Source organism: Aphanomyces astaci (assembly GCF_000520075.1).
Source record: "Aphanomyces astaci strain APO3 unplaced genomic scaffold supercont1.15, whole genome shotgun sequence".
Taxonomy (NCBI): Eukaryota; Oomycota; class Saprolegniomycetes; order Saprolegniales; family Verrucalvaceae; genus Aphanomyces; species Aphanomyces astaci.
Window position 1 is genome coordinate 48,580 of NW_009798278.1, and position 26,362 is coordinate 74,941.

Sequence of the window (26,362 nt, forward strand, 5' to 3'; positions counted from 1 at the left end):
GTTGAAATGCACCATACTACCGTACCTTTCGATTCAATGTTGGAATGGTACTCGGCTGTGACCACCCTGTTTCTAGTCTATTCAAAATTAATATTTCTATGTAATTTTGAGGAATATAATTTTATGGAAGTTCTTCGTGACAAACTCAAATTGAAATCATACAAGTACATTTCTAGGGCTTGCGATGGGACGGTCACGGCATAATGGAAAGTGAATGGAGGTGTCAATGTCAGTTTACAAGCTCAAGTTTGCATGCTGAAATCTGCAGGAAGTCGCTTCAAGTTTGCTCGTCAGTTATCGCGTCGTAGAGAGGCATTACTTCTGAAAGGATATTTATGTCTAGAGGCAATGAATACCAAATTTTCCAGTGGTACTCCTGGCTGTACCACTCCAACATTGAATCGAAAGGTACGGTACACCTTTTTTCGGTTAATTTCAGGACCTCACCATACTTTTTCGCGAAATGAACAACCAATTCGCGGCGGTTCCACTTCGTTCGTGGTATATTCGTTATATTTCGCCTGCAACCAAGAAGGTTGCAGTATATTTCAAGTGACGTTCCTTATATTTCACTGTGTATGCGCTCAATTCAGCGAGTGCTCAATATATTTCGGGGTGCAATCGATATATTTCGAGCGAAAATAGAAAGGAATCACTTCAACCGAAGTTCTCGCGGGCTTTCGCTCATTCTTCAAAACGACGGTCGATGGAACAAGCCCCTCCCGCAGCGCTTGCCACACCAGTACGTTCCAATACATACCCTATGTACTTAGTTGACGTGTCCTAGCCACGCCGCCGACCCCATCGAGAATCATTGGTCCACAATGACGAGCCACAGCAAGACGTTGCTGCGCGAGCGCCTTGCTGCGTTTATGGGACCTCGTCCTGACGGACAAACTCGTGACGAGTTTCGTATGAGTACATCGCCGACGAAGTCATTGCAGGTATGGATCGTCGATGAAAATGTAACTTATACATTTACAGATGCCGACGTGAATCGCCTGCACCGTTGCTCGTTGCGGCTGGAATACTTCTACGGCCGCGGAGAACATGGAAGACATGGAAGTTGCAGCCTGATCGACCAAGAATTGCATTTTACGTCGAAAGTCAGATTGATTTACATTTTTTATTGAAATATATCGAATCCACCCCGAAATATATTGAGCACTCGCTGAATTGAGCGCATACACAGTGACACATAACGAACATCGCTTGAAATATACTGCAACCTTCTTGGTTGCAGGCGAAATATAACAAATATACCACGAACGAAGTGGAACCGCCGCGAATTGGTTGTTCATTTCGCGAAAAAGTATGGTGAGGTCCTGAAATTAACCGAAAAAAGGTGTAGTAACGTAAACGGTCAATTATTGCCCTCGGATTAATTGTTGCCCCTTTTCAGTTTTCAAGTACTTCGACGTATTATTTTAATTATTGGCCATTTGCGTTAACTCAAATGTGCAGTCGTTGCACTTTGACGGCCATAAGTTACAGTAGAAATGTGCTGCTCCTTGATCGTCTAACAATCATATTAGCATGTATGGTATTTAGCGTTGATTCTTGAGTACAGTATGATGTCGGGGACTAGCCAACTACGTCGCCTTGGCTGCTCCATGTGGTTGGGACGATGGCCATCGCAGGTGCGCCGTGCTTTCGGCTGTAAACACTTGTGTGTTAAAGTCTCCACACAGCCCACTGCCTTCTTCTTCTTCGTCATTGCTCGCAAGGTCACCGAGTAGCTCCTCATCCCCTTCATTGTCACCATCATCGTGGTCCGCCGCTGGAGGTTCATCCACCGGTGGAAACGTCAGGTACAAGTACAAGACAAAGCATCCAAACACTTGGGCGCCGGCGATGTTGAGGATAGCGAGTGTCGAAGTGACTGTGAACCAATGGTACATGAGATAGCGCAGCCCCGACAGCTGGGCCACGATACTCAGCGACGCCCGAGCCACTTGCACGCGCGGATGACTGAGCTCGACGCGGACGGCGGTGAGCGGGCGGTGGCGCAGGTCCTTGTAGCCGTTGATGGCCAGGATCGACTGCGATTGACTGATGTACCCATGGCGACCGAAGACTAATGTCGGCAAGAGCCACACGAGGCGAGCCGAGAGGTCAACCACCCAGTGGCCTGGATGGACAAACACCGGGCGAGCGCTGCGGGCGGTGGTGATGTTGTTCCACAGCACTTCGGTCCGCACCATGAATGTGCCAATGTCGACGTTCGTGGCGGATTGCGCTAGCTCTAAATCCACCACGAGATCGTACTTGGCGCCTGGCGTCAGCGCGGCCACTGGAGCCGCGTCCTCGACATCCACGTACGTCCATTGATCTCGACCATTGGGCCCCGTGGACAGATCGAGCGTCGCTGTGGGCAGATGAATGATCGACGCGGCGACGTTGTCGCGATGCGTGTAATGGACGTGTTCGTTAGCATGAAGGACGAGGCTGTGGACTCCATAGTCAAAGTATAGCGGTCTACGACAAGTCATGAGGATGATGGAAGCGGAGACCGTCGTGTTACCGCTGCAGGATCTTGGTGGGCATGACCAGGTAGTACATGCACGCGTAGATAGCCGACGCCGACGTGAGGAGAAGGACCAGCGCCGTCACGAGTTGCATGAACCGAAGCAACATGTGCAGCGAGAACGAAGACAAGTCCCGCACGGCATCGCTCAGCTCGGACGTGCGAATGCGCTCAACGGCAGCTTCGGTGTGACTGGAAATCGTCGGCCATTGCGCGACAAACACCGACCAAACGTACCCCAGGACACGGCGGCTTGTCATGATGATGATTGGAACAATGTTATTGTCGATGCTGCCTGTCAAGGAATCTCGACGCTTTTATTTTTAATTGAATAAAAATACCAAGTGATTCGTTCCTGAGTTTAAAATACTTGACTTCATTTTGACCTTGAAAGGGTTTGCGTCAACAATAATAAATAAATGCAAATGCGCGTCTTACAACAACTTGACCTTGACAGAGAGAGAGTACTGTACGTTACCGTATCACTACAGTAATCCCATGACTACTATTATCGTTTGTAGACTGCTTGATAGTCCATTTCTAGGACCTCTTAAATACCAGAGCAATTGATCGCGGCATACACGAACAACTGGAATGTGCATATTGGGTGTTGCGACTGACAGACCAACTCTGCCGATGATTTTTTACAGGGCTACACAGCAGTACTTCATATACCTATCGTCTGTGAGGTTTGGATTGTAGTAGGGCAGCCAGGCAGTAGTACCATTTCAGCTCGCAAAGAACGTTACTTCCGGAGTATGCATCGACGGCAGCTCTAGAGGGCCACCAATACCAATCAATATGGAATGCACGCCCTTTCAGGAGGACATACATTCCGTTCGCCAATCTTCAACTTCTGCGATCGTATCCGGACAATGAAATGAGCGCCGCTGACGTTGCTGCTGTGCCAACGACGGGTGCGGAACCACTGGTCACGGTCACGCAAGTACCAGAGTCCGTGTGGCTCCATCCTGTGCTGGAGCTATCGGCAGTGCGGGAAAACATAGAGGCCTTCAAGGAAGAGTCCGTAGCGATGTTGCTTGCCCGAATCGGCGGCCATGGCATCGTCCCTCGCACGTGGAACGTCGGCCCCGACAAGAAGCGAAAAGGTATCCAGGTGTACTGGGGCGACGTGGAGAACAGCGAATGGCCTGCGATGAAGACCATGGGAAGAATTCACGCGTCCGCGGACACGTGCGCTCGCATTTTGACGGACATCAACATGGCACCCCGCCTGGACAAGTTCACAAGGTCTGGGCACGTGGTCCATCAGTTCGACGATGCCACGGACCTGCGGTACTTCGAGACCCACGGGTTCATGGTCATTGACCCTCGCGATTTCTGCGTCATCACAACGTCGAAACGCCTGCCAGACGGCCGCCTCGCCATCGCCTCGCGCTCTGTCACATCCATCGACGATTTTGGGGCCAAGGTCGGGTACTCCCGCGGCCAAGCGCTGCTGACAGGGTACCTTCTGACCCCCGAGCCAAAGGACCATGCCAATTGCGACGTCATCGTGTACGCCCATGTCGACTTTGGCGGGTCGATTCCATCGAGCATGATCAAAATGTTTGGCCTGGCGGCGCCGATCAAGATTGTCGAGCAGCTGCAAACAATTGCCGTCCAAGTCACTAGCGCCGCCACACCGTCGGCGTCCATATAACCAAGCTATTGGACACATATTGCTACGGCCGTTCCCTTGACAAGGCCCAGCAAGCAGACACGACATCATCGAATACAAGTGACTACGACTGTCAATATACATACCTCGGTGTGCGACCCCTGCACTCGACTTTGAATAACTCAACCTAAATAACTACTCCAACTCTTGCAAAGTAGAGGCAAGGTAGCTAGCTAGCTATATAGATGGCTAGCTACATCAACATGAAAATGTATCACTGTTGCGTGTTCTATGTATGTATGGCCTTGGTCAAGACGATTCAATCTGTTTCATCCTGTATTCGTGTCTGGCCATACCATCAACAACGTGTGATGGAGGCTTGATGGGGATAGCTTCCTTTTGATGGCAATACCACTCGTCTGTTGCAATTGTGACACTAAGTGTATTCGTTGACAGTCGTGTACTGTACACTTTTGGTAGGTACACTGTAGGTATACACACGAAGTCATTAGTGCTCGGGATGCGGTTCCAGCGGCAAATTGCGCACCGGTAACGTCAGCGAGTCCCAGTGCGTTCGATTCGCAAACAAGTCGACAATCGCTTGCAATCCGTCGGCGTCGGCTTGATGAAACCCATTCAGTTCCGGACAATCTAAATCGAGGACACCGATCAAGTCGCCCTGGACGAGGACGGGAACCACGAGCTCGGACGCCGACGCAGAGTCGCACGCAATGTGTCCTGGGAAGTCGTGCACGTTTGGAATCCGCTACGATGCACACGTCGTCATATATTGTCATTTGTGCCGACGCTACCTGAATGAGTCGCGTCGACGCCGCCGCGCCGCATACCCCGCTGTGCAGTTGGATACGCTTGCATGCGGGTTTGCCATGGAATGGCCCGAGCACCAACAGCCGCGTGTCTGAGTTTTCCACGGGACGATTCAAGTAAAACCCGGCCCAGTTCACAGGTCGCTTGGCCTCATGAAAGGCGTCCCAGATGGCCGCCGACACATTCGCGCAGTTGGCGATAAAGTCAGTCTCGCCTTTGGTGATGGCGTCCACCACCGACGTCAGTTTGGCGTAGTCCACGGCGGGCACGACGGTGCCTACACACCGACGATCACACGAGAAGAAACGTCGGGCGGCCTCGTACCGTTGTCGACGGCATTGTTGTCACCGGCGTGCCAGCCGATATATCGCACCAAGTTGCGTGCCACCTGTACTCATATCGAGTCATTTCAAATACATTTGTGTGAATATGGATCGTCATGGTGACGTGACCAACCAATGCATCGGTCGCGTCGAGTCCAGCGACGAGGGTGCCTTGGGTGTACACTTGAATGAAAGGCAATTCGCCCACACCCAAGTCAATCACATCGTCGTCGTCGATGTGAGATGCATCCACGCGCACATACACCTAGGTACATATGTATCTCTGTGAATCATCATTTTAGCAAGGTCGACAGACACTGTACTACCAGGTCGGTGCGATGGGCTCCAAGCAACAATTCCAAGTTACTCAGGGCGATCTTTGTCTTGGCAGCGGCCCAAGGCGCATCGAAGAGCACCACCACCGTCTTGCTGGCTTCGGACGCAATGGTGTCGCGCACGCTTTCCCATTCACTGTAACTCGCCATTCTTATTGGAGTACAATTATGATATGCAAGGCAAATCATCAACCACAACGCGTCCGGATAAACGTTACCCGGAACATCGGTGTGGTCACCCAGCCAATCAGCCGGCTTGAACCTCAGCGTAAACGAATCCCTGGATGCCGATTGGCTAGCCGAAAAGGCAGCCGAATTCCCCGCAGGTTGGTCTTGGGATGCGGATAACAAATGTAAGCTTAACGTTAACGTTAGTGTACAGTAACTTTATCGCCGACGTTGATGAGCAGTATCTGGCACTCCGAGTAAGCTTACTACTCGATGTTTACTGGTACTAAGTATTATAATAGTTACAGTAAAAGTACAGAGTTGGCACGGCGATCCAGCAGGTTAGGTTAAACTCATTCTACTGCGGCGGTGCAAATGGACCAAACATCACGACGTCTTTGCCGAGAGACGCGACTTGCACAGGATGAAGGCGTGGATACGCAGGTAACAGCGCCGCAACTCCTTTGAGGCCACCGACCTATGCCCAATAAATCACTTTCTTTTCAATGGCATAAAGCACACATACGAAAAGTGGCGCAATGGTGACGATGCCGTGGCTAAGAAACTGACTGTCGGTGGCTTGGACCATCAAGCAACTCGTCAAGATGGACGCCCCACCTTCCACCATCACACTGGTGATACCACGAGCATGGATTTGTCCTACACTCCATGATCAAACTTGGTGATATGATGCATCACGACGGACGGAATGCATCCACGAGGTCCACGCGTCCTTTAGGAGTGGCAGCGCACATGATAATGACGGCCCCTCCAGCTTCCAATGCTGCCTTTCGTGCCAGTTTGTCTACTCGGGCGTGGGTTATGTGCTACGTAGCGCGTTTGGTTGGGCAGCACAAGACCTACCTTCGTTCCATCCGCCATCCACGGCTAGCAGCCAAGGCTTTCTGCATGCATCATGGGTGAATAGCTTGCACGAAAGGGGACATCGCAAATCTCCATCGACGATCAATGGTTGTGGACTCGGCCCTACCAAAGAGTAGAATGACTCCGCACCGAGGGCTTGTTGCTGTACCTTGAACCAGACGAACCGTGAGCGACGGATTGTCTGCTACAAGTGTTCCGATGCCGATGAGTATGCCATCGTGCATGGTGCGCAATTGATGGGTCATCGTCATGGATGCTGCTCCGCTGAGCAGAGTGGTTTGGCCTGAGGTAGAAGGATTATGATGAACGGCAGCCACGGCCAGACTTGAGTACCTCGCACAGCGGCAATGGACCCGTCCAAGCTTTGCGCATAAGTCAACGTCACAAAGAGGCGATGGGCCTGCTTGGCGCGTGCCAACCCATCTTGCGTGAACTTTGCGATCACTTCCATTTTCAAACGATGTTTGGAGTGCCATCATGGACGGAATGGACCAATCAACAATGTTTAACCTTATGGGATACTTTAACTTGTTTTGTCCCTGCTCAATTTTACTGAAGATCTCCCCGACAAAAAGCGGTTATTGTTTAACGTGATTTCATGCAAAATTCAACGATGCTGTGGAATGTTGAACAGGGTGTCCGTGACAATGGACCGACCTTGAATCTCATCCTACAGACAGTTTGGGGACTGCTTAGCATCACCGCGCTCCTGAGTACAGCGGTGCCACCTCTTCGCCGTTTGTCTCTCCATGGACGTCTTCAATCTACTCGCTCTTCCTCCGTGTTCATGGTGAGATTGCCATTCGTCGACGCAATTGACACTGACGTGTAGGTGCGCAAGAGTTGGTTTGGCTTCTTCTACTTGCTGGGGTGGACATGGAATGGCCTCGTCCTTGTGCTCGCCATCCTGTGGAGCATGTCGTCGTCCCCGTTGGCATGCTCCGGCCCAACGTTGATCTGCCTGGTATGTCTGCAATGCCACTTGTTTCGTCGCATGCTGGAAAGCGTGTCCATTACGCAGTTCGGCGACTCAACAATGCATGCCGCAGGTAGAACATCCACGCCCTCCATCCCATCACCATCCCTCGTATTCGCATAGCGTTGATCCTCGGCACCTGTCATTACATCATGGTGTCGCTGTCCATCGTGCTGGACGACGGCGCCCGCGACCCCATGTCGCTCCACTGGTTCGACGTGCTTGTACTACTCGGCGGCCTCTCGCTCTTCCTCGTCGCGTCCGTCCACCAAATGACATGCAACGCCATCTTGGCCTCGATCAAGTCGTCGGCGATCTCGTACGCCATCCCCCAAGGCGACTGGTTCGACCTCACGTGGAGTCCGCTCTACTGGGCTGAAGTCCTCTTGTACACGTCGCTGGTCCTCCTAAGCCAAGGCCGCAACTCTAACCTCATGCGCATTGCGCTTTGGGTCGCCATAAACCAATCCATCTCGGCCCATCGAGCCAAGGCTTGGTACGTCGCTACGTTTCCCGCCGCCGCCGCCGCTCTCGGCCATCGCGCCACCTTGATTCCCCATGTATGGTGACGAAAATATGAAGAATCAACTGGGAATGATCATGTCATTCATGACCGAGTGGCGATGCTCTAGACCGTGCTTGTTGTCTACTAGGTAGAACTACCCTAAGATGATGTGTTTGGCCTCGTACTAAGTAGTACGTACTATTAATAGTAATACAATGATCCCAAATGGCCACCAATACAGCCAGTACCAGGGTGGGAATCCCGGTGTTGTTGCATCGACCAAGTTACTGCAGTAGTACTCAAGTATGACATCGTACTACGTAGTACTATGCAGTAACTACTGTACAATCCATTGGGTCGTTCAAGGGCATGTGGATATATCCCCATCAAGAGGCCACGAATATGCAATTTTCTAGTGTGTATTCATATCGAAACACGAGTATTCTTCCCGGTGGCTCAAGCTCCCATCTCGATTCAGAGTTACAAGTCGATAGAGTAGAGGTAAATCGTGGGCTTTCCAGGAGCGGCGGCTTCAATCTTCTTGGCGTCGCCCCCTTCAACTGCCACATGGCCATCCACGTTGTAAAACTACAACACCAATATATTAGCCAAACTCGGGGAAAACTAATATATCAATTCCTTCCCGTCGACCAAGATATATATATAGACATATTATATAACTCGGGGAAAACTAATATATCAATTCCTTGCCGTCGACCAAGGTATATATATATACATATTCCCAACACACAACGACACGTACCGAAATATCTTGCAGGTCGAGCGACTTGAGCAAGTACAGCTTGTTGCTTTCCAACACGGCTTTCTGGTCAAACGGCATGCTACATATTGAGAATAGTGTGCACATGAGTCTTCATCCCATGAAACACTGTCTCACATATTCAACTCTGTCTCACCTCAACTCGATCGCATCTTGGCCACGCAGTTCGGCGTCCGCCTTGACAAACGACGCAAACTGCATCACGTTCTTCGTCATCTTCTTGAGCGCGTCGTGGGAGTTGAGTAGCACCTTGAGCTTGGCCATAAAGTCGGCCGGGAACGATTTGGTCGCCTTGTCAAACAGTGTCGCCATGAACGTCAGCACCGTCTGCTGCCACGATGGAAACTCGTTGGCCAAGTACACATGCGCATGCGTGGGGGGTTTCTTGGGCTCGACGATCGCCGCTGGCTTTTTCTTGCCTTTGACCGCGTCGCCCTTCATGACAGCGTCGCGGAAATGCTTGAGCGATTTGGTCAAAAAGTCGCCGGCGCGCAGCAATGTAAAGTCCGTGGGGCCAGTCACGGCAGGCCACGCCGCATTTGCCACAAACGAATCGGCGTGGCCCAGCAGCTTCCAAAAGTGTTCGCAAATGTGCGGGCAGATGGGCGCCAGCATGATCGTCTGCGCCTCGATGAAGCGTACAATCACGTCCTTGTGCAGCCCAAACTCGCCGCGCGTGCAGATATCTCGGTACGCATCGCGGGCGATCTGGAGCTCAAAAAACGCAGACTGGAACCCGTCGCGCCATTGCATCTTGTCAAAGTGGTCGGCGGTCGCAGTGATAAGCTGGTCCATTTGGGCGTGAAACATCTTGTCGTTAAAGTTGAGCGCGCCCGTGCGCAAGTCGTCGTCCAGTGTCTTCTTGATCCACTCCTCTTCCGTGGTCAGCCGAAGGATGGCCATATTCGCTGTATCCCGCGAAAAGTTGGCGTCGTCCATCGAATCCCCCGCGTCAGCGCATGCAAACCGTGTCGCATCCGCGCCGTACTCTTTGAAGCAGTACTCGAGCGTCAAAAAGTTGCCCTTGGACTTGGACATTTTTTCCGCATCGACTAGCACGTGGCCATTGGTGAAGAAACTGCGGGGCCATTTGGCTGGGTCGTTGGCCCAGATCTCAGCGTGGTTGTACAGACACATAGTCAAGTGGTTGCGGATCAAATCCTTGCCAGACACACGCAAGTCCACGGGGTACCAGTACTCGAATTCGGCTTGGAGCTGGCGCCACACTGCCTCAGACACGGCCGACTGCGCCGGTACTGGGCCGTTCAAAAAGATAAAGTCGAACACTTCCTTGGTCAAGTCGGTTGCTTTGATGCCATGGGGGCCACCTTGGGACCCGTCCACGTTGCTCTATAGTAAAATATACACACACAAAACTTCAGTTTCTAAACCAATGAGTAGCCCAACGACACTTTATCGATGCGTATCTTACCTGCAAGTGGTGCGCAATCGTGTAATATGCCATGTAAATCGTCGAGTCAGACAACGATTCCACCACAAACTCGGTATCCCACGGCAATTTCGTGCCGAGCCCAAACTGGCGGCAAGGGGCCCACTCCTTGAGCCACTCCAGCGTCGATCGGTACTCGCCCAATGCAATCGGGTTATACGTTTCGAATGTCTGGGGGTTTTCAATATGGGAGCTCACGCGCGCCTTCCAATCCTCTGTACCGTAAAGCAAATACCACTGGTCCAGGTGCGCCACCACACACTCGTCCCCGGTCCGGCTCATGATGGTGGACTCGGGTTCCCAGTACGGGATGGCCAGGCCGGCGTCGAGCAGCTCCTTGCGCACGCCCGCCTTGGCATCGCACACTTTTTTGCCCGTTTGGCTGCCCACCAGCAGCACGCCTTCGTAAAACCCCTTGAGGTATACCAAGTCTTTGGCCTTGGCCAGCTTGTCCTTGTCGTTCTGCGACTGGATCTTGAGCTCGTCGCACACGGCCACCGCCGACGTGGACCCGTAGCCCGGGATGTCGATGATTGGCACGACTTCAAACGGCAACACCATCTCGTCCGTGAGGTGGTACTTCTCGCGCATCGCCGGCTTCTGCTTGAGGTCGCGAAGGGCCGCGTAGTCGTCGGGCGCATCACTCGGCACGGACGTGACCACCCCCGTGCCTTTGCCCATGGAAATCGTCAGCAACGGCAGCGTGTACACGGTATCGTACGCGGCGTACGGCGCTAGCAGCGGCAGCCCCAGGAGGTCCCACCCCTTGAGCTCCAGCAAGCACTCGACTTGGCCCCACGTCCGGCTAAAGTCCTGATGTGCCAAGTTCAGCGCCGATCGCCGCGAGATCACAAACACGTCGGTCTCGTTGATCCGGTACGCGCCATAGTCGCCGTCTGGCAGCACAAAGCAGTTGGTCTGGCCGTACATGGTCTCTGGGCGAAGCGTGGCCGGCGCCAGGTACACGTTGAACCCCGAGAGGGAGCTCAGGTGCGCGGGCAGCGGCGTCTTGACTTGCAATTTGACGATCGTGTACTCTTGCGGCCCGACACCTTCGCCGGTCGCGCGGTCGTGGTCGGCGCAGTTCTGCTTGTCCAGGGGCGAGTACACGTTCGGGCGTTTGCCGCGGGACACGCGGGACCGTTCCTTGAGCGTGTTGAGCTGCCACCGGATGAACGCGTCGTAGAACGGGTTCACGTCCGTCGTGATGAACGACCGGCGCCAGTCCACGGCCAGCCCGAAGCGACGGAGATGCGCTTCCCCGAATGGAGGAAAGTATTGCAGCCAGAACGTCGGGTCTGTGAACTTGGGGATGAGTTCCTTGTCGTCGATCATCTTGGCCAAGATGTCGTACTGGCGCACGACGCCGCCAGTCTTGGCCACGAGCTTGGACTTCTTGCCCTTGGCCTTGTTCTCGGACGTCTGCGCGGCGGCAGGTGCCACCGGCTCAACGACGGCATCGACAGGGAATTGAGGGGGGAACCCGAATTCCTCGAGTTCGGCCTTCAACTTGTTGGCCGCGGCCTGGATCGGCATACCCGTGCAATGGAACGCGAACGGAAACAGCGCGTTCTCACCCTTGAGGCGATGGTACCGCGTCGCGAACTCAGCCTTGGTGATCGTGAACCCGTGGCCAATGTGCATCATGCCGTTCATGTATGGGAACGGGAACGTGGCAAGGAACTTCTTCTGGCCGTCCTTCACGGTGCCTTCAAACACCTTGGCTTCTTCCCATTGTCGTTGCACATCCTCTTCGATGGCAATCAAGTGGTTGCGACGTCCAAACTTCTTCTCTTCCACAGCGATGTCCATGCCGCTCAGCTTCACAGACACGTTGTCGGCACCCGCCATCCTTTCAAAAAGTCCCCTTCTCCACCCGATCAAAAACCGAATGCGGAATGATGGTCAATACCCTTCATTAAAGTAAATTCAATGGGTCGATCAGTATCCTGCAAATGCGAAGGATTGCAAAAGTCGTCGCGAGATAGGAACCAGATCTATAGATTGCTATAGAAGTTTACATCTTGTATGGGGCCATGAAGGAGCGAGGCTTGGCTTCGGCGCAAACTTGGAGGAATGGACACCCTTCCATTAAGTATCGCACTCAATCTTGAAACAAGGGAAGACCTACATTCTCATAACAAACAATTCTTGTGGCACTGTGCGAATACAGTAGTGTAATCACGACCTGACGCTTGGCATCTACTTCGAAGTATACTATTAATATTAAAATATTAATAGTATACGTATAGTAGGACGTAGTACTACTAGTTATTCATGCGGCATACGTAGTACAGTACATGTAAGCTTACATGTACTGCATTGATGAGAGCGATGTGCGATTCGCAGCTGCAACCACTCGACGACAAGTACCAGTGCCTTGAGTTCCCACATACTAGTATCTAGTATATGACGTGGCGACACTTGCCGAGTGGTGGTGATGTATAAGTAGTACTTATAGTATTACTAAATGCTACCATCATAACTCGCAACGCTACCCTGCCTTGGACGGACTGGCGGGGGTTCCATGTCTGGCTGCAGGGTGGAGGCAACAACGGCTCGTTGAACGACGTCCAGCAGGTTGGCTTGTTCGGCAGGGTCCTTGGCATCCCCCGCGATCCGCTTGGCAGTTTCAAACTGCTGGGCGTCGACGAATGCTTGGACGTGTTCCTTTCTTGACACAATGGGCATGTCAGGCATCATCCACAGCAGCAGCTCGCCCTGGTTGGTTGTCACACAGCTACGCACGACGGTCCACCAAAACTGCTTTGGATGTACCTACAAGCATACAACCAACCAACCTCATTTGATGCGTCATTCATGTTCTGCCTGGGAACACCAATACGCCAACTGGTTAGTGTACCTGGAACAAGTCCGCCAATTGCACTGCTTCGAGCACGAGGTTCTCGTCGAAAAACGGAGCCAACGCTACCAAATTAAAGATCGTTTCCACCACACTTCGGTCGACAAAAGCACTAGGCTGCGCCGTGTCGCGGGTGCCTTTGCACAGCAAACTTTCGTCCCACGCCTGCTGCTTCGCTAGAAGCGTCATGTGCTGGCTAAACGCTCGGGCGTAGAAGGGCGTACCCTCTTCCAGCACCTTGGCCACATGCAGCTGGGACAGCCGGGCGTCCATGGTGGGGTGGCGGTACGCGAACTTGGCTGCGGCGACACCAGCTTTGGCCGTCAAGAGCTTCGGAATCGAGTCCAACTGGGCATTGCAAGTCGCCAGGTGATGGCTCCATAGCTTCACGGCGCGGCGATAATGAGACAAACCGTGGCAGAACTCGTCTTGCGATGAGCAGGATGCCTGGAAGGCCTGGATGGCGACGAACAAGGCAGTGGTGTCGTGATCGCACCGAGCGTTCAAGTCTTTCACGGCCACTTCCTCACTCGTCAACGTGTCCGCATGGAGCGAGTCCACGGAATTAGCTCGAGACAGTCGGCCGAATGGGATTAGCGGCGCCGTTGGTGGGCCAAACAAAGGATGGGTCTGCTGGACGAGCATCGCCTGCACGGACGCGGCCGTTGCTGACGTCTTGACTCGATGTTTTTTCACAAACTTGGCACTGACATTCGTGTGTAGATTCGCATAAAACGCTGAGATTTCTTGTGTGGTCATCATGTTGCAGTCCCCTTCGACGACCTCATTCGTCGACAAAAGGGAGCCCATGAAGGTCGGATGGAGGGATGGATGGCGGATGGAAAGATTGCGTTGAGTTATTCTTGGATCGGATTCGCGGCATTTGATTGGCCAGTAATTGATAACCAATTTTTTATTAGTACTCCTAAATATGCATTAAACAAATCATTTATAAATACTCAGCTTAATCCAACAGAATTGCTTACCTGTGAGATTAATTGCTTACCTATATCGACCTATATCGAGAGACATTGCTGGTTTTAGTACGCTAAAATGTTCGACGATATGCGGAGATGCCGTCATCCTTAACGGAGTGCTGTTATCATCATCAAATACTCGTACAGTAGGGCAATCCCGACTATACACAAAATGCAGAGTTCAAAATACAGTACGTAGGTATACCGTGCAATGCGATATACTACGTAGTATTGTACTAGTAGCGTGTGGTACTGTAATATTGTCGTACAGTGTGCAGTGACGTTGCATAAAGTGCGTTAGCTAGCTAAAATGGATCATTTGCGATCTTGTACGATCACAAATATGCGAGCGACGTTCAATTTGTCAATGCGGGTGGGCCTTGTAGGTGCTATTTCAGTTGTGGGTCCATCCAAGGGATACAGCACTGTCGACCTTCATTCATTCGCCCCACCATATCGCATTTGAGACGACAGCGTTGCGATCAATTGCTCCATCGTTTGCAGCGAAGGCAGGACGTACCCAACAGAGGCAAAGAAGTCCCTCCACTCAGGGCAGGCCACGTCTTGAGCAGATAAGTTTGTTCTTGAAAGCGCACGGGCCAACAATTCCTAGTCGTTGTATATATGAGTATTTCAAGTGTCGACTAAACCAACGATGATTACATCGGCCGTGGGGGCCAAGTACTGCGACAAAAGCAATCCATCTTGTTCCTTTTCGGCAAGATGCGGGGACCGGTGGACTTCGCTTTGAATCGGACTCAACACCGCAAGTATCCTGGATTTGTCTTGTTGGCCTTCATCCTCGGAGCCATCGCTACTTGCCCAATCGTCGCCGTGGTCTGCGAAATCTTCCATCTTGATGTCGTCGGAGACGATGGACGAAGCTTGGTTGCCAACGCTTGGGTTAATGCTAGCGGCGGCGGGTGGCTTGTTCACAGCGTGGGCGGCCTTCGCCTTGACGGCCCTTGGCACTGCCAAACAATACAGCGCCAAGTGCCGCGTCATTCGAATGGGGTTGCCACGGCCGGCAAGGCTGCTGTCACAGTAGATGCACGCAGTCATTTGTCGCCCCCTCGCGTCAACTTTGGTCTCGTAATGCTCCCACACCCATCCTCTTGCGCGGGGCATGTTGTTTCGGTACGGTGTACTTTTGAAATGAAATCGCACGAATTTATTCAGCGTTGCCGCGTTATCGTAATTCGAAGCTACCGTATACCGGGTAGGTCGCCCAGCTGGAAGAAAGAGTAGCGCATGCAGATGGGAAATGTTGGATTGCTATCTGAACTACAACAATTGCTGCGGGGAGGGAGCGTCCGTAGATCTATGTATGTACCTGTAGAAGCAAGAGAGGGCTTGTTGCCCACAACGCAATTTGTGTCTCGTTATCATGTATGTACCTTGTCATATCTCCGTTGAATTTGACTGGACAAGCTCGTCCAAGTGGGTGCATACACAAGTAGTATAAGTTGCCCCGAATAAAAAAGGGGCTGTTGCTTATGACACAAAAGTTGGGCCACCAACCAACGATACTACCTACATGTACTAACGTCAACGTTAACATTACCAGTACAGTACATGGCATGGTTTTCACAGTACATACACTTCTTTGTCGTGGTAAAACTGCGATTCAAAACAGGTCTTTGTGAAAAATGTCTGTTTCTTCCAAAGTGGTGTGCTGTACCGCGAACCGAATTTCGAAGGTAAAGCCAAAGCCACACGGCAAATATGCGCCAAAATATCAGGTAATTCACCAACGTCATGGCGTGTGTGTATGGCGTTGCCAGCATCGTCACCTTTCAGGAAGCGTTAAGCAACGATAAATAGGCTATTACAGGCTGCATCAAGTAAACATGATAACGAATTCTTCGACGATGTTGAAGCCAAACAGGGTGCAAGAGAGCATATCGCATATGTCAACAGACGCCGCCAGTATCCACGTGGCAGCCTGACGAACTAGCAGGGAGCCGCCCAGGCAACGCAACACATTCCTCTGCAGAAGGCTAACGTTAGAGTTTGCTTTTGAACGACGAGTAATGTATAGTAATGCATTTCACTGTTGCAAACGAGCTGCTCCAGTAAACTAAAGTCAACTCTGGGATTATTCCTTCACTACTCTGAATCGCCCTCTACGGAAAAAAATATCCGGTTGATCATTATTCGGATACTTTGTTATCCGGAGGCATGTTGCATTTTGGAAAATATCTTCAAGGATGCAAGACCTGTTGGCCGACGAAGAGAACCAGAGCCGACGGACGTTTTGCCAGATGCCATTCAGCGCGATCTACGAGAATGCGGAGAAGGGACAGACTTCTGTCGCCAACTTACTCGCGTTCATCAAGAAGAAGAACACCGCTGAACGAAAATGTGCCGACGCGATGCTGACGTACCTGGGCGAAGTGGGCGAACTGGGCGAGTTCGAAGAGCCAGGAACGTCCGTCAAAGGCGTGCTAAACCAGTGGCACACGTACTTGCACACGCTCAACACGCAGCAACTCACGTGGACGCAAGTGGTCGACGAGCATGTGGCCCGGCCCCTCGTGTCCCTGAAAGAGGCATCCACAAGCTACATTCAAACGTTGCAGGCCGAGCTCGCTCGCGTCAACGACGAGTACACTGCCGCAGAAGCCCAGCAACGCAAGGTATATACATCACCAACCGTCATCTATATCTCTTCTCTTGACCACGTTCATCTATTCTCACAAGAGCGGGACATGCTAGGCCAAAGACGTGTGCGATGTCGCGCGGCAGGACTTTGAGGACGCCGTCATTCGACAAGACGATGCATTGCACGTACGACTTCCCAACAACACATGGATGATCCTAATATACGAAGACTTGTAGGAGATTGGCGTGCCGTCGTTCGAGCTGCAGCGGCTAGCATACCGCGTCAAGACAGCCGAACTAGAAGTCAACCGGTCGGTAGCCGAGAAAGCTCAGGCCAAGACGCATCTACTCCAGACGATCGTGTCCAGGGATGAGATGAGCATGGCCGTAAGCGTGGCGTACCAGCGCGCAGAAGAGGAGCGGCGGGACCAGCTAGGCGCGTGCATGAAGCTGTGGCTGTCCGTTGAGAAGGAGCACATCAAATTCCGAGAAAAGCAGCTCCAGCAGCTGGAAGCGCACGTTGTGCGCATGGATCGCGCCGGGGACGTTCAGCTGCTTATTCATGTATACAAAGCAACAGCAAAAAAGAAATAGACTTATCAATCGATGCTGCTGTGTAGAACCACCGCCATCCCGACAATTTGCATTTTCAAGGCAAAGCATTGTCGCTGTTGGACTGGCAATGGACCAACCAAGAAGAGATGACCCCTCTGTCACATACTCTTCCTGGGTCACGCACGTGGACCCCTCCCCCCCCGACGACGACGACGACAGCCCATTTGCCACACGAACCAGACGTTCCCCACGACTTGGCGGCGCTCCTGTCCAGTCATTTCGACGACCAAAGCGAAGTACTGGACGACGACCAGCACGACCCCCCCGCCGCCGTCGCAGATTGCAGTTCTGCCGAGGCGCGCCAACTGTTTGTACAGACGCTGAACCGCCAGCGCAGTCTGGGCACAAAAGTGGCGTGTCCACTCAAATTCCGCCGACTCGTCCAGTGCTTTCTCGCATTCTTCGATGCGTGTGTGCTGCATGATGACACCAAAGCGGCCAAGACGGCGATGATGCTGTCGGCTACGTTTTACATGATTCCGCCAGACCACCATGTCGCAGACGACATAGTGGCGGCGGACCAGCGGCATATTCGGCGATACGTGCAAGAAGATGTCAAGGGCCACGTAATTTGGAGCAACCCCAAGGTATCCAACCAAAACGCTCCACAACAGGATCATGGCCAACATATTATATGTTTATAAATACATGCATATATATATAAATATCCTGGCTATGATATATGGTCATGATGGGGTTTAAATTTTTGGTTTTATATTTGTAGTTTTGGGAAAAAGCGTTAATGCTGGCGATTGGCGAAGAACTGCACAAGACACCGAGACGGTGCGCATGGGAAGATTTGCCGTCAAACGTGCCTCGAAGTGACGGTACATTTTTTCCAGAGTTATATAATATTATAACAATTATAACAATGGCACGCCGCGTAGGAGTGCTCAGTCGCGAAGAAGCCGTGAGTTTGGTGCACAATATTGTGGTATAGTTACACGAGTCTTGTTGGATGGGGGTTGCTAAGTGTGTCGAGTAGTTTGGGCAGTTGGGGTCGTTTACACTGAGCATGCTCGAGATGGACGTGCCGATTACCCAGATCCGATACTTTATCGAAACCATGTGCGACGCCCACGAGCTCACGGAAGAGCAGCGCTTTCTCCTACGGGCCAACTTGCGTGAAATTGCCATCAAGCTCGGCTACACCCCCAACACCAACTCCTCATAACCTTGTTAGATACGTATGTAGTCGACGTAACATTGGTGTTGTATACCAGTAACTAGTGTACTTTGTGCTTCTGGTCAACTGTTATTTGGGTTGTTGGCGTGCAGATTTTATAATAGATACCTCGTGCTACTACGCAGTAGTAACACGTTCAGCAGGACTACCGTACCTTTCGATTCAATGTTGGAGTGGTCCTCGGCTGTAACCACTCTGTTTCTAGTCTATTCAAAATTAATATTTCTATGTGATGTTGGAGGAATATAATTTTATGGGAGTTCTTTGTGGCAATCAAACTCAAATTGAAATCATACAAGTACATTTCTAGGGCTTGCGATGGGACGGCCACGACATAATGGAAAGTGAATGGAGGTGTCAATGTCAGTTTACAAGCTCAAGTTTGCATGCTGAAATCTGCAGGAAGTCGCTTCAAGTTTGCTCGTGAGTTATCGCGTCGTAGAGAGGCATTATTTCTGAAAGGATATTTATGTCTAAAGGCAATGAATATCAAATTTTCCAGTGGTACTCCTGGCTGTACCACTCCAACATTGAATCGAAAGGTACGGTAAAGTAAAAGTCCAATTTCAGAACACTTTTTCCAAGATGCTGCCGTGGAAGGCATGTAACTCGACTCGTAGGTATCATATTATAATTCTGGAATATGTTATGTGAAGCCAAAATCCAGGCCTATTCGGGAGTTATGACTGAGATATGTTCTCTGTTATAATGCATTATCATTCACTTTGTCCACAAACAGCTGAAATCAAGCAGTCCAACACCATTTTAAGCTTAGTATTTGTATACCTATTTGCATATTTTTTGGGCGGTTAGGTTAAAAATTGACTTTCTAGGAATCGATTGGCTAATTCGCGTACACCTTAAAATGGATCGAGCACCTTAAATTAACTTGCGAGTACTACACCATTAATATTGCGGTTAATTTCGAAAAATATCTGGTATATTTCGTGGAATCCCATTTAAATTCGTGGTGCATCATTATACTTAAGTGGTATTATTAACACAATCACATTGCTTTGTTGGTGTGGAGGTCGGCCAATAGGTACGACGTCACGGCCTTAGCTTGGCGGGCGTTGGTTTGGTCTGAATCCTTGTAATCTCGAGCCATGACCGACGCCAAGAACGGCTGGTGGTGGACAAACGCACAGAGGAGGGGGAGATGTCGAAGAACCTCTTCGTTCGAGGCCTGGCTAGTTGCGCGACGCATGGCTACCATGAAGGCTCGTTCGAGCTCGAACTTATGGAGATGATTCCACTGCAGTAACCACGTCAATGCGTCCACGCTGTTCTGCTCCACCGCCGCGTGGACGGCCGCTGCAATGTACCGCAAACCAAGCTGGTCGCGGCTGCACCAGTCGCCCTTGCACAGGAGGTCGCTGTTGACATGCGGATACATGTGCGCCATGACATCCACGTGGCAGTGCGTGGTGGCCAGCACAAACGCCCGTCCGACTGCATGGGGATTCCGCAGAAGTGGTAGAGTCGACAAGAGCATCTGGACGATGGCCAAATACCCTTGGCGACTTGCTTCCATGAGCCCGTCTTCGACCTGGGACGGGTGCTGGCAAAGCAAGGCATGGACAACGTTGGTCTCGCCAAAGTATGAGGCAAATTGGATAGGCGTGAACACCATGGGTTGACCAAGCGAATTGTTGGATGACTGTTTGATTTTGAGCAGGGGCGGCGGCGACGAAGTCGGGAGGACGAACCGGCGCAGTGCGTCGGCCCGTTCGACGTCCGACTTTGTGATCCGGTCGTGGCGGCGCTCCAGCATCTCCAGCACGATATCGTCGAGATCCAAGTCGGGATTGTCGACCACGCCTGAGAATTGGCATGAGAAATGATCAACCACAAGAGAACGACGACGTGCCCGTGGCATACAGAGTTCTGGCGACTTGGGCTTCGTCCGGCGACAGCTCCTTCGACCGAGGGATTGACGCGGCTACTGCTGATGGGGGCGCCTTCACTTTCCTCGCGCACAGAGATTCCCATGTCTCACCCACAAGTACTCCATTACGCACCATCCCCTCTGTCAATAACGACAAGTATTCGTCCATCCGCTTCGTGGCTGTCGGAGAGAAATAAAATCTTGAAGCGTCATGTTGGATATTATCCGGATTTGTATTGGGTTGACATTCATAGTCCACTCCGAACATTTATACTTCGTAGTACTACGTAGTAATTAATTTGCGACTTCTTGCCCAATTTAGAATTGATATGATTAGATAAAATTATTAACAAAGAAACCCTTGGTAATTTAATATTGTTCCATGAATTATGTTAGAGCATCTGCACTGGTACCAGCAGTTCTGAGATCCCAACAATTTTATTGGGCGATTTACTGGAACTCCAAAAAAACCGTTCGCACCAGTACCAATAGCCAGTAAAAAAGTTACTGGACTCCACTACTCCAACAAATATTCCAGTAAATTTGTTGGAATTTTTGTTGGAGTACTGGACTCCAGTAAGTCAACTGACCAATCATATTCACCTCGATTGCGTGATTCATGCTCCAGCGAGGCGACCAGTGGTTAGGTTAACATGCAAATATTAGTTTTTTGAGAGGATTAATCTGACTTGAATTTGCAACAATTAATTATGCATTCAAGAGAACCTCGCGAAATCTATTGTATGTATTTGGAGAGGTTATTAACTTCAATAGCCCGTTCCTGGTCAGTTTTGTTGTTGTATCTCACAAGATATTAACTGTAAGTTTTGGACATTCAGCCCAATGAAGGTTATTTTAATGGAGCTGAGGACTACATACATACAAATTTTGAATAAAAAATTCAATATGTAGCTTACAAAACACGCATTTGTCCCCTCGATACCTGCGACCACTGCAGAATAAACACAACAATACCACTGGGTAAAGATTTCCGTCGTCTATTAATAGGAGTGGACATCTTTACATTTACAGTATATAACTTCACAGCCAAATCCAAACATTTAACCGTAAATTGACTTGTGTTTGAATCTACTGTCAGTAATTATAGACTGTAGTACAGCTGTAAGTTCAAGCTGCATGAGATATGCTCCATACAACACAAAATTCAGCACATCAATGATTGCTTACGTTAGAGCATCTCCACCGCATCCCCAAATATGTCCCAACTCGATAATGGGACATTAGATGGGACAAAATCTAGTACCAGTAGTAGTACTGTATAATATAGAAGCACGTAGTTATAGTACCGGTGCCGGTATATAAGCACGCCTCGGCAGCTGGCACTTTGGTGCAGGTTGCCGAGGCGTGCTACTTTAGATGCAAGCCCCTCCGTGCCTTCGCAGCCTCACCTTTCCGAACGTCCTACAGATAGAACAACTGAACGAAACACGAGTTTCAATCCATTCATGCTTCGTATGCCTCTCCCGTCCCTACTCCAACGCTACTGTGTTGAAGTGTATGGATGGGAAATAGTGTTTTCTCTGAAATCGACGGTATAACATCCAGCTTGTCATTTGCTTTCAATTGGAAAAAGAAATAGAGTAATCATCTCCGAAATCTCCCTACAGCGTCGACCGTGATTATGTAGTGCGGATTGGGAATTCCTATTGTGTGGATTCCGAATTACAGTAGTGCGCTCCACACTAATGCATGTGTGAGGGAATTGTCATAATTTGTGGTTGGTAATTAGTGCGGATCAATTTCGTTGAGTCTTTGATGTTTGGGCTGTATCCCATGACTGCTGCTTACTTCAATGCTCTATTGACTGATACTCGGAGTATGATTTTTGAAGTATTTTTGTATGGCAAATTCCACATAGAAAGATCAAGATAACAGTCCAATCGAATTAATTCTCCATAACATTATTCAAAAGATATAGGCATTCCACACTAATTCTCCATGTCCATAATTAGTGCAAATTGAGATATAGTGTGGTCCACACTAATACATGTGCCGTAGGCGGTTGGAAATTAGTGTGGACCACACTATTTATGGTTGACGGTGTAATAGTACTCCAGAGTAACTGTAAACCAAAAAGGTCGATGTCGTGTGATTATAATGGTCACACTGTTAAATAAGCTCGCTTGGGCACTAGCTAGTTCCACCGCTTGCGAGGAAGTCCCGTGGACGATGTAGTCAAGACGCGCGCGGCAGCCGTCATGGACGAGCCTAGCGACGATCGTCGCACGCGCATGGGAGCAGGTCTAGCAGGAGAGCATGAGCGAGACATCAACACATGACGAAGAATGGATAGTACTTAGTCGTGGTGAGGCGTTCACGCAGTGGGAATCGAGCGGTGGTATCGGCAGTACGGTGCATTTGCGATGGCGGAGTGGGATATTCGGTTTGAAACGAGACTTGCTTGGTGCTGTTTTCATCGGTGACGTCATCGTACTTCTGTCGCTTCAAGATGCTACATGTCATGATGAGGAAGGTTGTGCCGTCAAAGGATATGTACCTTTGAGGCTGCTGTGGAATGTGCTTTCGTTTGGCTGCATATGCTTCCGTCGTGCGTGTCAACGTGCTACTGCCGACGCTGAAGCGTCGAGGTCGTCGAGCCGTCACGGAAACCATCGGGGGAGTCAGATGATTTTCCTCCACGTTTTCTTCGGCGACGACAACCTTGTCCTTCCGAGGGGTTTCTTCTGACGGAGACGCATCGTCATTGCTGCGCCTGTCATTCTTTGCGATCCGTTCCCGTAGCTGTACCATCGTTTTGTTCTGTAGGGCGACCTAATCGCACCCGACTTTGGACATGAGGTTCCTCGGCACGATGCAAATCGTTACCGTTTGACGCAACGTCACAAGCTCGTGATGTTCCTTTTCCCAGACGCACGTGATTCGATTGACTTGTGCTTGGAGAAGCTTCTTGCCGCGACTTTCGCGATTGACTGTCTGGACAGCTTCATCGCGGGAGGCTACTTCCTTGTCGATAAGCCGCACCAAGACCTTCCCAAGAACGTCAAAGTCCTCTGCCCACATGGACAGTGATGTGGACAAGTCTTGCTTGAACCCGTGGAGCGATGTTCGAAGTCCATGCAGCCGTTGTTTACATCCTGCGGACGCATCAGCCATGATCACCCACCCCTGTGGCCGAATATTCAAATCGAGGGCGGATTCAAAATCTCAAATCGTAACCGGACGTACGGATAATTATACAATAATGAATTCTATAAATTGTTTGTACTTTTGGGAATTTTTCGTGGTTTTTGAATAATTGGTCAAATTCGAACTTGATGGAACACATCGCGAATACACTTCGCATCATTCACGATGGTAGCGACGTCTAATCTCACGCGCGGACACTGCATCGAGTTGGACGTATTGGACCCACTGGCATCGCTGCGCGATCAATTCCATCTTCCCAACGACGATGTCATCTACCTCGACGGAAATTCGTTGGGCGTGCTGCCACGGACCACGGCAACTCGATTGCATCAAGTCGTGACACAGGAATGGGGTCAAGGACTCATCCAGAGCTGGAACACGGCGGATTGGATTGGACTTCCACGTCGCGTTGGCGACAAGATTGGTACCATTCTCCTCGGCGCCGGTCCTGGCGAGTGTCTCGTGACAGACTCGTTGTCTATCAATGTGTACAAGGTGCTCACGTCGGCCGTGGACCTTGCACGGGAGACAGACCCATTACGCACCGTTGTGCTCACTGACCGCGACAACTTTCCTTCAGATATCTACATCGCTCAATCCGTCGTGTCCTCTCGTCAAGGGATTTCAGTTCGGCTCATCAACCCCGACGACCTTCTGTCCTCGTCGCTATTGACAACTTCCGTCGCCGCACTGCTGCTCACACCCGTGGACTATCGCACCGGTCGACTTCTAGACATGTCCGCCATCACCGCCGCCGCGCACGCTTCCGGTGTCCTCGTCATATGGGACCTCGCACACAGCGCCGGGGCACATCCCATCGACGTCCACGCTTTGGAAGCCGACTTTGTTGTCGGATGCGGCTACAAATTCCTGAACGGAGGGCCCGGGGCACCGGCGTTTGTGTGGGTTCATCCACGGATCGTACACCGGTGTACGCAACCGTTATCCGGATGGCTCGGTCACCAAAACCCGTTTGCATTTGTACCCGAATACGAGCCGGCCGATGGCATTCAGCGATTCGCCTCGGGCACGCCGTCGATCTTGGCCCTGACGGCGCTGGAGTGCGGCGTGGATGTGCTCGCGGCGGCTACGCCTATGGGAGGCATGGCAGCACTTCGGGAAAAGTCACTGCAACTCTCGTCGCTCTTCCTCGATTTGGTAGACTTGTGGATAAAGGGAGACAAGGAATTGGAGGAGGTCTCGGTGGTGACCCCTCGGGAGCCTCAACGCCGAGGGTCCCAAGTGAGCCTGCGCCATCCCACCCACGCCTACGCGATCGTCCAAGCATTGATCGCGCGAGGTGTGATCGGGGACTTCCGCGCGCCAGACATCATGCGCTTTGGATTCACGCCGTTGTACACGCGGTTTGTGGACGTGTTCGATGCGGCGGCCGCCCTCAACGACGTGTTGCGCACCGAAGCATTCAAAGATCCACAGTTTCAATCCCGTCGCAACGTGGTTACGTAGCTTTGCATGAGATATGTACTCGAGATTACTAAAACCAAGTAGTACTACTACTAGTAGTATAACAATCATATAGTATTATCCGGACGAGAAAAAATCTCAAAATCATGGAAGTGGAAGTGGCGGCGCTGGAGCGGCGCGTGGCGGCTTTACAGTCACGGTTGGGATTCCACGCGTCAGATGACCGTGCCATTCCCCTTCAAACAAGGCTGCATGATCTCTCGGAGAAGTTGACTCGCATCGAGGGAAGTATCGATCCTCCGCATATGCCAAGCTTGCATGCTGCCTGTACGAACGACAGACCTCCTAGCGATGTGTGACGCTGGTTCTTGACGTAGATCAGAGGCATGAAAAAGTCCTCCGCCCCGACGTTCTCGAAACATTAAGCGAACATGGCAGCGCTTCCTCCCAACAATGGAAGAAGGCGATTGTGTTGACGTCGCAAGAGTCGGTGGACAAGTTGGCCGCCCAGGCGCAACGACTGAAGGAACTGGACGCCGCCGTCCTCCATGCGAAGTTCCCGACGCTATCCCAAGACGTGCACTTGGCACTCAACCGCGTCGAGACCCAGAACCTCCTCGTCACACGGCAAGTCCTGGCGCAGCATCAAGCAGTCGAGTCATTGCTCACGCAGTACGCAGCAATTGTCCACGGCATGTCCAAAAAGTTCCAGCTCTATGACGCCCACGTGCGCCATCTTGAGAAAAAGGCAGGGGTGCAGGCTTGATCTATAACGTTAATGCAGGCTACATGAAGTACAAACCTCGCCCCCCTCGTTGCCTTCTGTAATGTACTAGGTTTGCATCGTTGGTTGTTGCCAAGTTAGTAATAACAAGAATTAGAGCAAGTGCTTTCATTTCCAAATGTTTCGTAGTACCCTCGTACATCTTTATCACAAACACTTCAGGCAGCACCCGCCTGTAAACCCTGCATGTACCGCCGCAAGCGCAGCCAAGGCCAACACAACTGCACCAGACCACAATCATGCCACCGGAGCTTGGCCTATTTAGCTTTGCTCTCGACTGATGGCGTTGGCTTCCTTTCAACTTAGCATCACGTACAGTGTTGTTAATTATTAACTATATACACTCCATGGTGGTGATCTGGGATTTGGAACTCATGTAGATAATATGCTTGTTACGTGTTGGTGGCCATCCCATTGTTGAGCTAGGGCTAGCAATGGTGAGTCGTCGTTGTT

The 26,362-nt window shown here is 51.0% G+C and overlaps 13 protein-coding genes across 20 annotated transcripts; 5 read left to right on the forward strand and 8 right to left on the reverse strand.

Moving 5' to 3' along the window:
• Positions 1–1,417: 1,417 nt before the first annotated feature.
• On the reverse strand, positions 1,418–2,840 carry H257_07233 (hypothetical protein). Its single transcript, XM_009832685.1, has 2 exons — positions 2,525–2,840; positions 1,418–2,478 (listed from the first exon to the last, which is right to left on the reverse strand). The coding sequence occupies exons 1-2, from the start codon at positions 2,785–2,787 to the stop codon at positions 1,593–1,595; spliced, it is 1,149 nt and encodes a 382-aa protein (XP_009830987.1). The 5' UTR covers positions 2,788–2,840; the 3' UTR covers positions 1,418–1,592.
• Positions 2,841–3,385: 545 nt separating this feature from the next.
• H257_07234 (hypothetical protein) lies at positions 3,386–4,426 on the forward strand. The gene has a single exon (XM_009832686.1). It carries the CDS (start codon positions 3,408–3,410, stop codon positions 4,188–4,190), a length of 783 nt encoding a protein of 260 aa, XP_009830988.1. The 5' UTR covers positions 3,386–3,407; the 3' UTR covers positions 4,191–4,426.
• Positions 4,427–4,471: 45 nt separating this feature from the next.
• H257_07235 (hypothetical protein) lies at positions 4,472–5,800 on the reverse strand. The gene is made up of 5 exons (XM_009832687.1): positions 5,626–5,800; positions 5,433–5,564; positions 5,301–5,364; positions 4,961–5,253; positions 4,472–4,914 (listed from the first exon to the last, which is right to left on the reverse strand). The coding sequence occupies exons 1-5, from the start codon at positions 5,782–5,784 to the stop codon at positions 4,657–4,659; spliced, it is 906 nt and encodes a 301-aa protein (XP_009830989.1). The 5' UTR covers positions 5,785–5,800; the 3' UTR covers positions 4,472–4,656.
• A 311-nt stretch (positions 5,801–6,111) lies between these two features.
• On the reverse strand, positions 6,112–7,143 carry H257_07236 (hypothetical protein). Its single transcript, XM_009832688.1, has 6 exons — positions 7,021–7,143; positions 6,836–6,970; positions 6,667–6,789; positions 6,509–6,607; positions 6,329–6,462; positions 6,112–6,280 (listed from the first exon to the last, which is right to left on the reverse strand). The coding sequence occupies exons 1-6, from the start codon at positions 7,136–7,138 to the stop codon at positions 6,161–6,163; spliced, it is 729 nt and encodes a 242-aa protein (XP_009830990.1). The 5' UTR covers positions 7,139–7,143; the 3' UTR covers positions 6,112–6,160.
• A 144-nt stretch (positions 7,144–7,287) lies between these two features.
• H257_07237 (hypothetical protein) lies at positions 7,288–8,399 on the forward strand. Its single transcript, XM_009832689.1, has 3 exons — positions 7,288–7,477; positions 7,520–7,736; positions 7,787–8,399. Exons 1-3 carry the CDS (start codon positions 7,301–7,303, stop codon positions 8,230–8,232), a joined length of 840 nt encoding a protein of 279 aa, XP_009830991.1. The 5' UTR covers positions 7,288–7,300; the 3' UTR covers positions 8,233–8,399.
• Positions 8,400–8,569: 170 nt separating this feature from the next.
• H257_07238 (leucine-tRNA ligase) lies at positions 8,570–12,275 on the reverse strand. The gene is made up of 4 exons (XM_009832690.1): positions 10,382–12,275; positions 9,086–10,299; positions 8,932–9,010; positions 8,570–8,756 (listed from the first exon to the last, which is right to left on the reverse strand). The coding sequence occupies exons 1-4, from the start codon at positions 12,248–12,250 to the stop codon at positions 8,649–8,651; spliced, it is 3,270 nt and encodes a 1,089-aa protein (XP_009830992.1). The 5' UTR covers positions 12,251–12,275; the 3' UTR covers positions 8,570–8,648.
• Positions 12,276–12,824: 549 nt separating this feature from the next.
• Positions 12,825–14,113, reverse strand: H257_07239 (hypothetical protein). Its single transcript, XM_009832691.1, has 2 exons — positions 13,263–14,113; positions 12,825–13,177 (listed from the first exon to the last, which is right to left on the reverse strand). The coding sequence occupies exons 1-2, from the start codon at positions 14,070–14,072 to the stop codon at positions 12,866–12,868; spliced, it is 1,122 nt and encodes a 373-aa protein (XP_009830993.1). The 5' UTR covers positions 14,073–14,113; the 3' UTR covers positions 12,825–12,865.
• Positions 14,114–14,468: 355 nt separating this feature from the next.
• Positions 14,469–15,392, reverse strand: H257_07240 (hypothetical protein). The gene is made up of 2 exons (XM_009832692.1): positions 14,903–15,392; positions 14,469–14,848 (listed from the first exon to the last, which is right to left on the reverse strand). The coding sequence occupies exons 1-2, from the start codon at positions 15,365–15,367 to the stop codon at positions 14,675–14,677; spliced, it is 639 nt and encodes a 212-aa protein (XP_009830994.1). The 5' UTR covers positions 15,368–15,392; the 3' UTR covers positions 14,469–14,674.
• A 1,042-nt stretch (positions 15,393–16,434) lies between these two features.
• Positions 16,435–19,044, forward strand: H257_07241 (hypothetical protein). Of its 5 annotated transcripts, XM_009832696.1 has the most exons (8): positions 16,443–16,878; positions 16,958–17,029; positions 17,081–17,407; positions 17,464–18,045; positions 18,183–18,285; positions 18,346–18,392; positions 18,444–18,645; positions 18,955–19,044. In XM_009832696.1, exons 1-7 carry the CDS (start codon positions 16,450–16,452, stop codon positions 18,630–18,632), a joined length of 1,749 nt encoding a protein of 582 aa, XP_009830998.1. In that variant the 5' UTR covers positions 16,443–16,449; the 3' UTR covers positions 18,633–18,645; positions 18,955–19,044. The 5 variants fall into 5 exon arrangements, with proteins under 5 accessions (XP_009830999.1, XP_009830996.1, XP_009830997.1 ...); XM_009832697.1 differs by lacking the exon at positions 18,955–19,044 and having other exon boundaries at positions 16,435–16,878; positions 18,444–18,706; XM_009832695.1 differs by having other exon boundaries at positions 16,442–16,878; positions 18,346–18,645.
• Positions 19,045–19,590: 546 nt separating this feature from the next.
• On the reverse strand, positions 19,591–20,719 carry H257_07242 (hypothetical protein). Of its 3 annotated transcripts, none has more exons than XM_009832698.1 (2): positions 20,515–20,719; positions 19,591–20,465 (listed from the first exon to the last, which is right to left on the reverse strand). In XM_009832698.1, the coding sequence occupies exons 1-2, from the start codon at positions 20,699–20,701 to the stop codon at positions 19,651–19,653; spliced, it is 1,002 nt and encodes a 333-aa protein (XP_009831000.1). In that variant the 5' UTR covers positions 20,702–20,719; the 3' UTR covers positions 19,591–19,650. The 3 variants fall into 3 exon arrangements, with proteins under 3 accessions (XP_009831000.1, XP_009831002.1, XP_009831001.1); XM_009832700.1 differs by having other exon boundaries at positions 19,598–20,465; positions 20,526–20,719; XM_009832699.1 differs by having other exon boundaries at positions 19,598–20,719.
• Positions 20,720–22,616: 1,897 nt separating this feature from the next.
• On the reverse strand, positions 22,617–23,688 carry H257_07243. Of its 2 annotated transcripts, XM_009832702.1 has the most exons (4): positions 23,380–23,688; positions 23,051–23,325; positions 22,850–23,005; positions 22,617–22,796 (listed from the first exon to the last, which is right to left on the reverse strand). In XM_009832702.1, the coding sequence occupies exons 1-4, from the start codon at positions 23,665–23,667 to the stop codon at positions 22,688–22,690; spliced, it is 828 nt and encodes a 275-aa protein (XP_009831004.1). In that variant the 5' UTR covers positions 23,668–23,688; the 3' UTR covers positions 22,617–22,687. The 2 variants fall into 2 exon arrangements, with proteins under 2 accessions (XP_009831004.1, XP_009831003.1); XM_009832701.1 differs by having other exon boundaries at positions 22,850–23,325.
• Positions 23,689–23,737: 49 nt separating this feature from the next.
• On the forward strand, positions 23,738–25,262 carry H257_07244 (kynureninase). The gene has a single exon (XM_009832703.1). It carries the CDS (start codon positions 23,866–23,868, stop codon positions 25,165–25,167), a length of 1,302 nt encoding a protein of 433 aa, XP_009831005.1. The 5' UTR covers positions 23,738–23,865; the 3' UTR covers positions 25,168–25,262.
• On the forward strand, positions 25,247–25,991 carry H257_07245 (hypothetical protein). Its single transcript, XM_009832704.1, has 2 exons — positions 25,247–25,452; positions 25,503–25,991. Exons 1-2 carry the CDS (start codon positions 25,272–25,274, stop codon positions 25,889–25,891), a joined length of 570 nt encoding a protein of 189 aa, XP_009831006.1. The 5' UTR covers positions 25,247–25,271; the 3' UTR covers positions 25,892–25,991.
• The last annotated feature ends 371 nt before the right edge of the window (positions 25,992–26,362 follow it).

What these genes read in the sequence shown, in the direction of transcription:
- H257_07243 (XM_009832701.1), bottom strand. Translation starts at nt 23,667, where the DNA reads ATGGCTGATGCGTCCGCAGGATGTAAACAACGGCTGCATGGACTTCGA. An exon ending in TTGTGACGTTGCGTCAAACG is followed by an intron (nt 23,326 to 23,379) that starts GTAACGATTTGC and finishes GGGTGCGATTAG; the next exon opens with GTCGCCCTACAGAACAAAAC. An exon ending in GAACGCCTCACCACGACTAA is followed by an intron (nt 22,797 to 22,849) that starts GTACTATCCATT and finishes CTCTCCTGCTAG; the next exon opens with ACCTGCTCCCATGCGCGTGC.
- H257_07236 (XM_009832688.1), bottom strand. Translation starts at nt 7,138, where the DNA reads ATGGAAGTGATCGCAAAGTTCACGCAAGATGGGTTGGCACGCGCCAAG. An exon ending in CACGGTTCGTCTGGTTCAAG is followed by an intron (nt 6,790 to 6,835) that starts GTACAGCAACAA and finishes ACTCTTTGGTAG; the next exon opens with GGCCGAGTCCACAACCATTG. An exon ending in GGACCTCGTGGATGCATTCC is followed by an intron (nt 6,463 to 6,508) that starts GTCCGTCGTGAT and finishes CATGGAGTGTAG; the next exon opens with GACAAATCCATGCTCGTGGT.
- H257_07241 (XM_009832693.1), top strand. Translation starts at nt 16,450, where the DNA reads ATGCAAGACCTGTTGGCCGACGAAGAGAACCAGAGCCGACGGACGTTT. An exon ending in CAGAAGCCCAGCAACGCAAG is followed by an intron (nt 16,879 to 16,957) that starts GTATATACATCA and finishes GGGACATGCTAG; the next exon opens with GCCAAAGACGTGTGCGATGT. An exon ending in GTTTGGTGCACAATATTGTG is followed by an intron (nt 18,393 to 18,443) that starts GTATAGTTACAC and finishes TGTGTCGAGTAG; the next exon opens with TTTGGGCAGTTGGGGTCGTT.
- H257_07234 (XM_009832686.1), top strand. Translation starts at nt 3,408, where the DNA reads ATGAGCGCCGCTGACGTTGCTGCTGTGCCAACGACGGGTGCGGAACCA.
- H257_07242 (XM_009832698.1), bottom strand. Translation starts at nt 20,701, where the DNA reads ATGGACGAATACTTGTCGTTATTGACAGAGGGGATGGTGCGTAATGGA. An exon ending in CAGAACTCTGTATGCCACGG is followed by an intron (nt 20,466 to 20,514) that starts GCACGTCGTCGT and finishes GCCAATTCTCAG; the next exon opens with GCGTGGTCGACAATCCCGAC.
- H257_07238 (XM_009832690.1), bottom strand. Translation starts at nt 12,250, where the DNA reads ATGGCGGGTGCCGACAACGTGTCTGTGAAGCTGAGCGGCATGGACATC. An exon ending in CAAGATGCGATCGAGTTGAG is followed by an intron (nt 9,011 to 9,085) that starts GTGAGACAGAGT and finishes CTCAATATGTAG; the next exon opens with CATGCCGTTTGACCAGAAAG. An exon ending in TCGACCTGCAAGATATTTCG is followed by an intron (nt 8,757 to 8,931) that starts GTACGTGTCGTT and finishes TTGGTGTTGTAG; the next exon opens with TTTTACAACGTGGATGGCCA.
- H257_07235 (XM_009832687.1), bottom strand. Translation starts at nt 5,784, where the DNA reads ATGGCGAGTTACAGTGAATGGGAAAGCGTGCGCGACACCATTGCGTCC. An exon ending in GAGCCCATCGCACCGACCTG is followed by an intron (nt 5,565 to 5,625) that starts GTAGTACAGTGT and finishes ATATGTACCTAG; the next exon opens with GTGTATGTGCGCGTGGATGC. An exon ending in TCGACGCGACCGATGCATTG is followed by an intron (nt 5,365 to 5,432) that starts GTTGGTCACGTC and finishes ATATGAGTACAG; the next exon opens with GTGGCACGCAACTTGGTGCG.
- H257_07239 (XM_009832691.1), bottom strand. Translation starts at nt 14,072, where the DNA reads ATGGGCTCCCTTTTGTCGACGAATGAGGTCGTCGAAGGGGACTGCAAC. An exon ending in AATTGGCGGACTTGTTCCAG is followed by an intron (nt 13,178 to 13,262) that starts GTACACTAACCA and finishes GTATGCTTGTAG; the next exon opens with GTACATCCAAAGCAGTTTTG.
- H257_07245 (XM_009832704.1), top strand. Translation starts at nt 25,272, where the DNA reads ATGGAAGTGGAAGTGGCGGCGCTGGAGCGGCGCGTGGCGGCTTTACAG. An exon ending in GCCAAGCTTGCATGCTGCCT is followed by an intron (nt 25,453 to 25,502) that starts GTACGAACGACA and finishes TTCTTGACGTAG; the next exon opens with ATCAGAGGCATGAAAAAGTC.
- H257_07233 (XM_009832685.1), bottom strand. Translation starts at nt 2,787, where the DNA reads ATGACAAGCCGCCGTGTCCTGGGGTACGTTTGGTCGGTGTTTGTCGCG. An exon ending in CCCACCAAGATCCTGCAGCG is followed by an intron (nt 2,479 to 2,524) that starts GTAACACGACGG and finishes GACTTGTCGTAG; the next exon opens with ACCGCTATACTTTGACTATG.
- H257_07244 (XM_009832703.1), top strand. Translation starts at nt 23,866, where the DNA reads ATGGTAGCGACGTCTAATCTCACGCGCGGACACTGCATCGAGTTGGAC.
- H257_07240 (XM_009832692.1), bottom strand. Translation starts at nt 15,367, where the DNA reads ATGCCCCGCGCAAGAGGATGGGTGTGGGAGCATTACGAGACCAAAGTT. An exon ending in ACTTGGCCCCCACGGCCGAT is followed by an intron (nt 14,849 to 14,902) that starts GTAATCATCGTT and finishes TACAACGACTAG; the next exon opens with GAATTGTTGGCCCGTGCGCT.
- H257_07237 (XM_009832689.1), top strand. Translation starts at nt 7,301, where the DNA reads ATGCTGTGGAATGTTGAACAGGGTGTCCGTGACAATGGACCGACCTTG. An exon ending in GCTCTTCCTCCGTGTTCATG is followed by an intron (nt 7,478 to 7,519) that starts GTGAGATTGCCA and finishes ACTGACGTGTAG; the next exon opens with GTGCGCAAGAGTTGGTTTGG. An exon ending in CTCAACAATGCATGCCGCAG is followed by an intron (nt 7,737 to 7,786) that starts GTAGAACATCCA and finishes GTATTCGCATAG; the next exon opens with CGTTGATCCTCGGCACCTGT.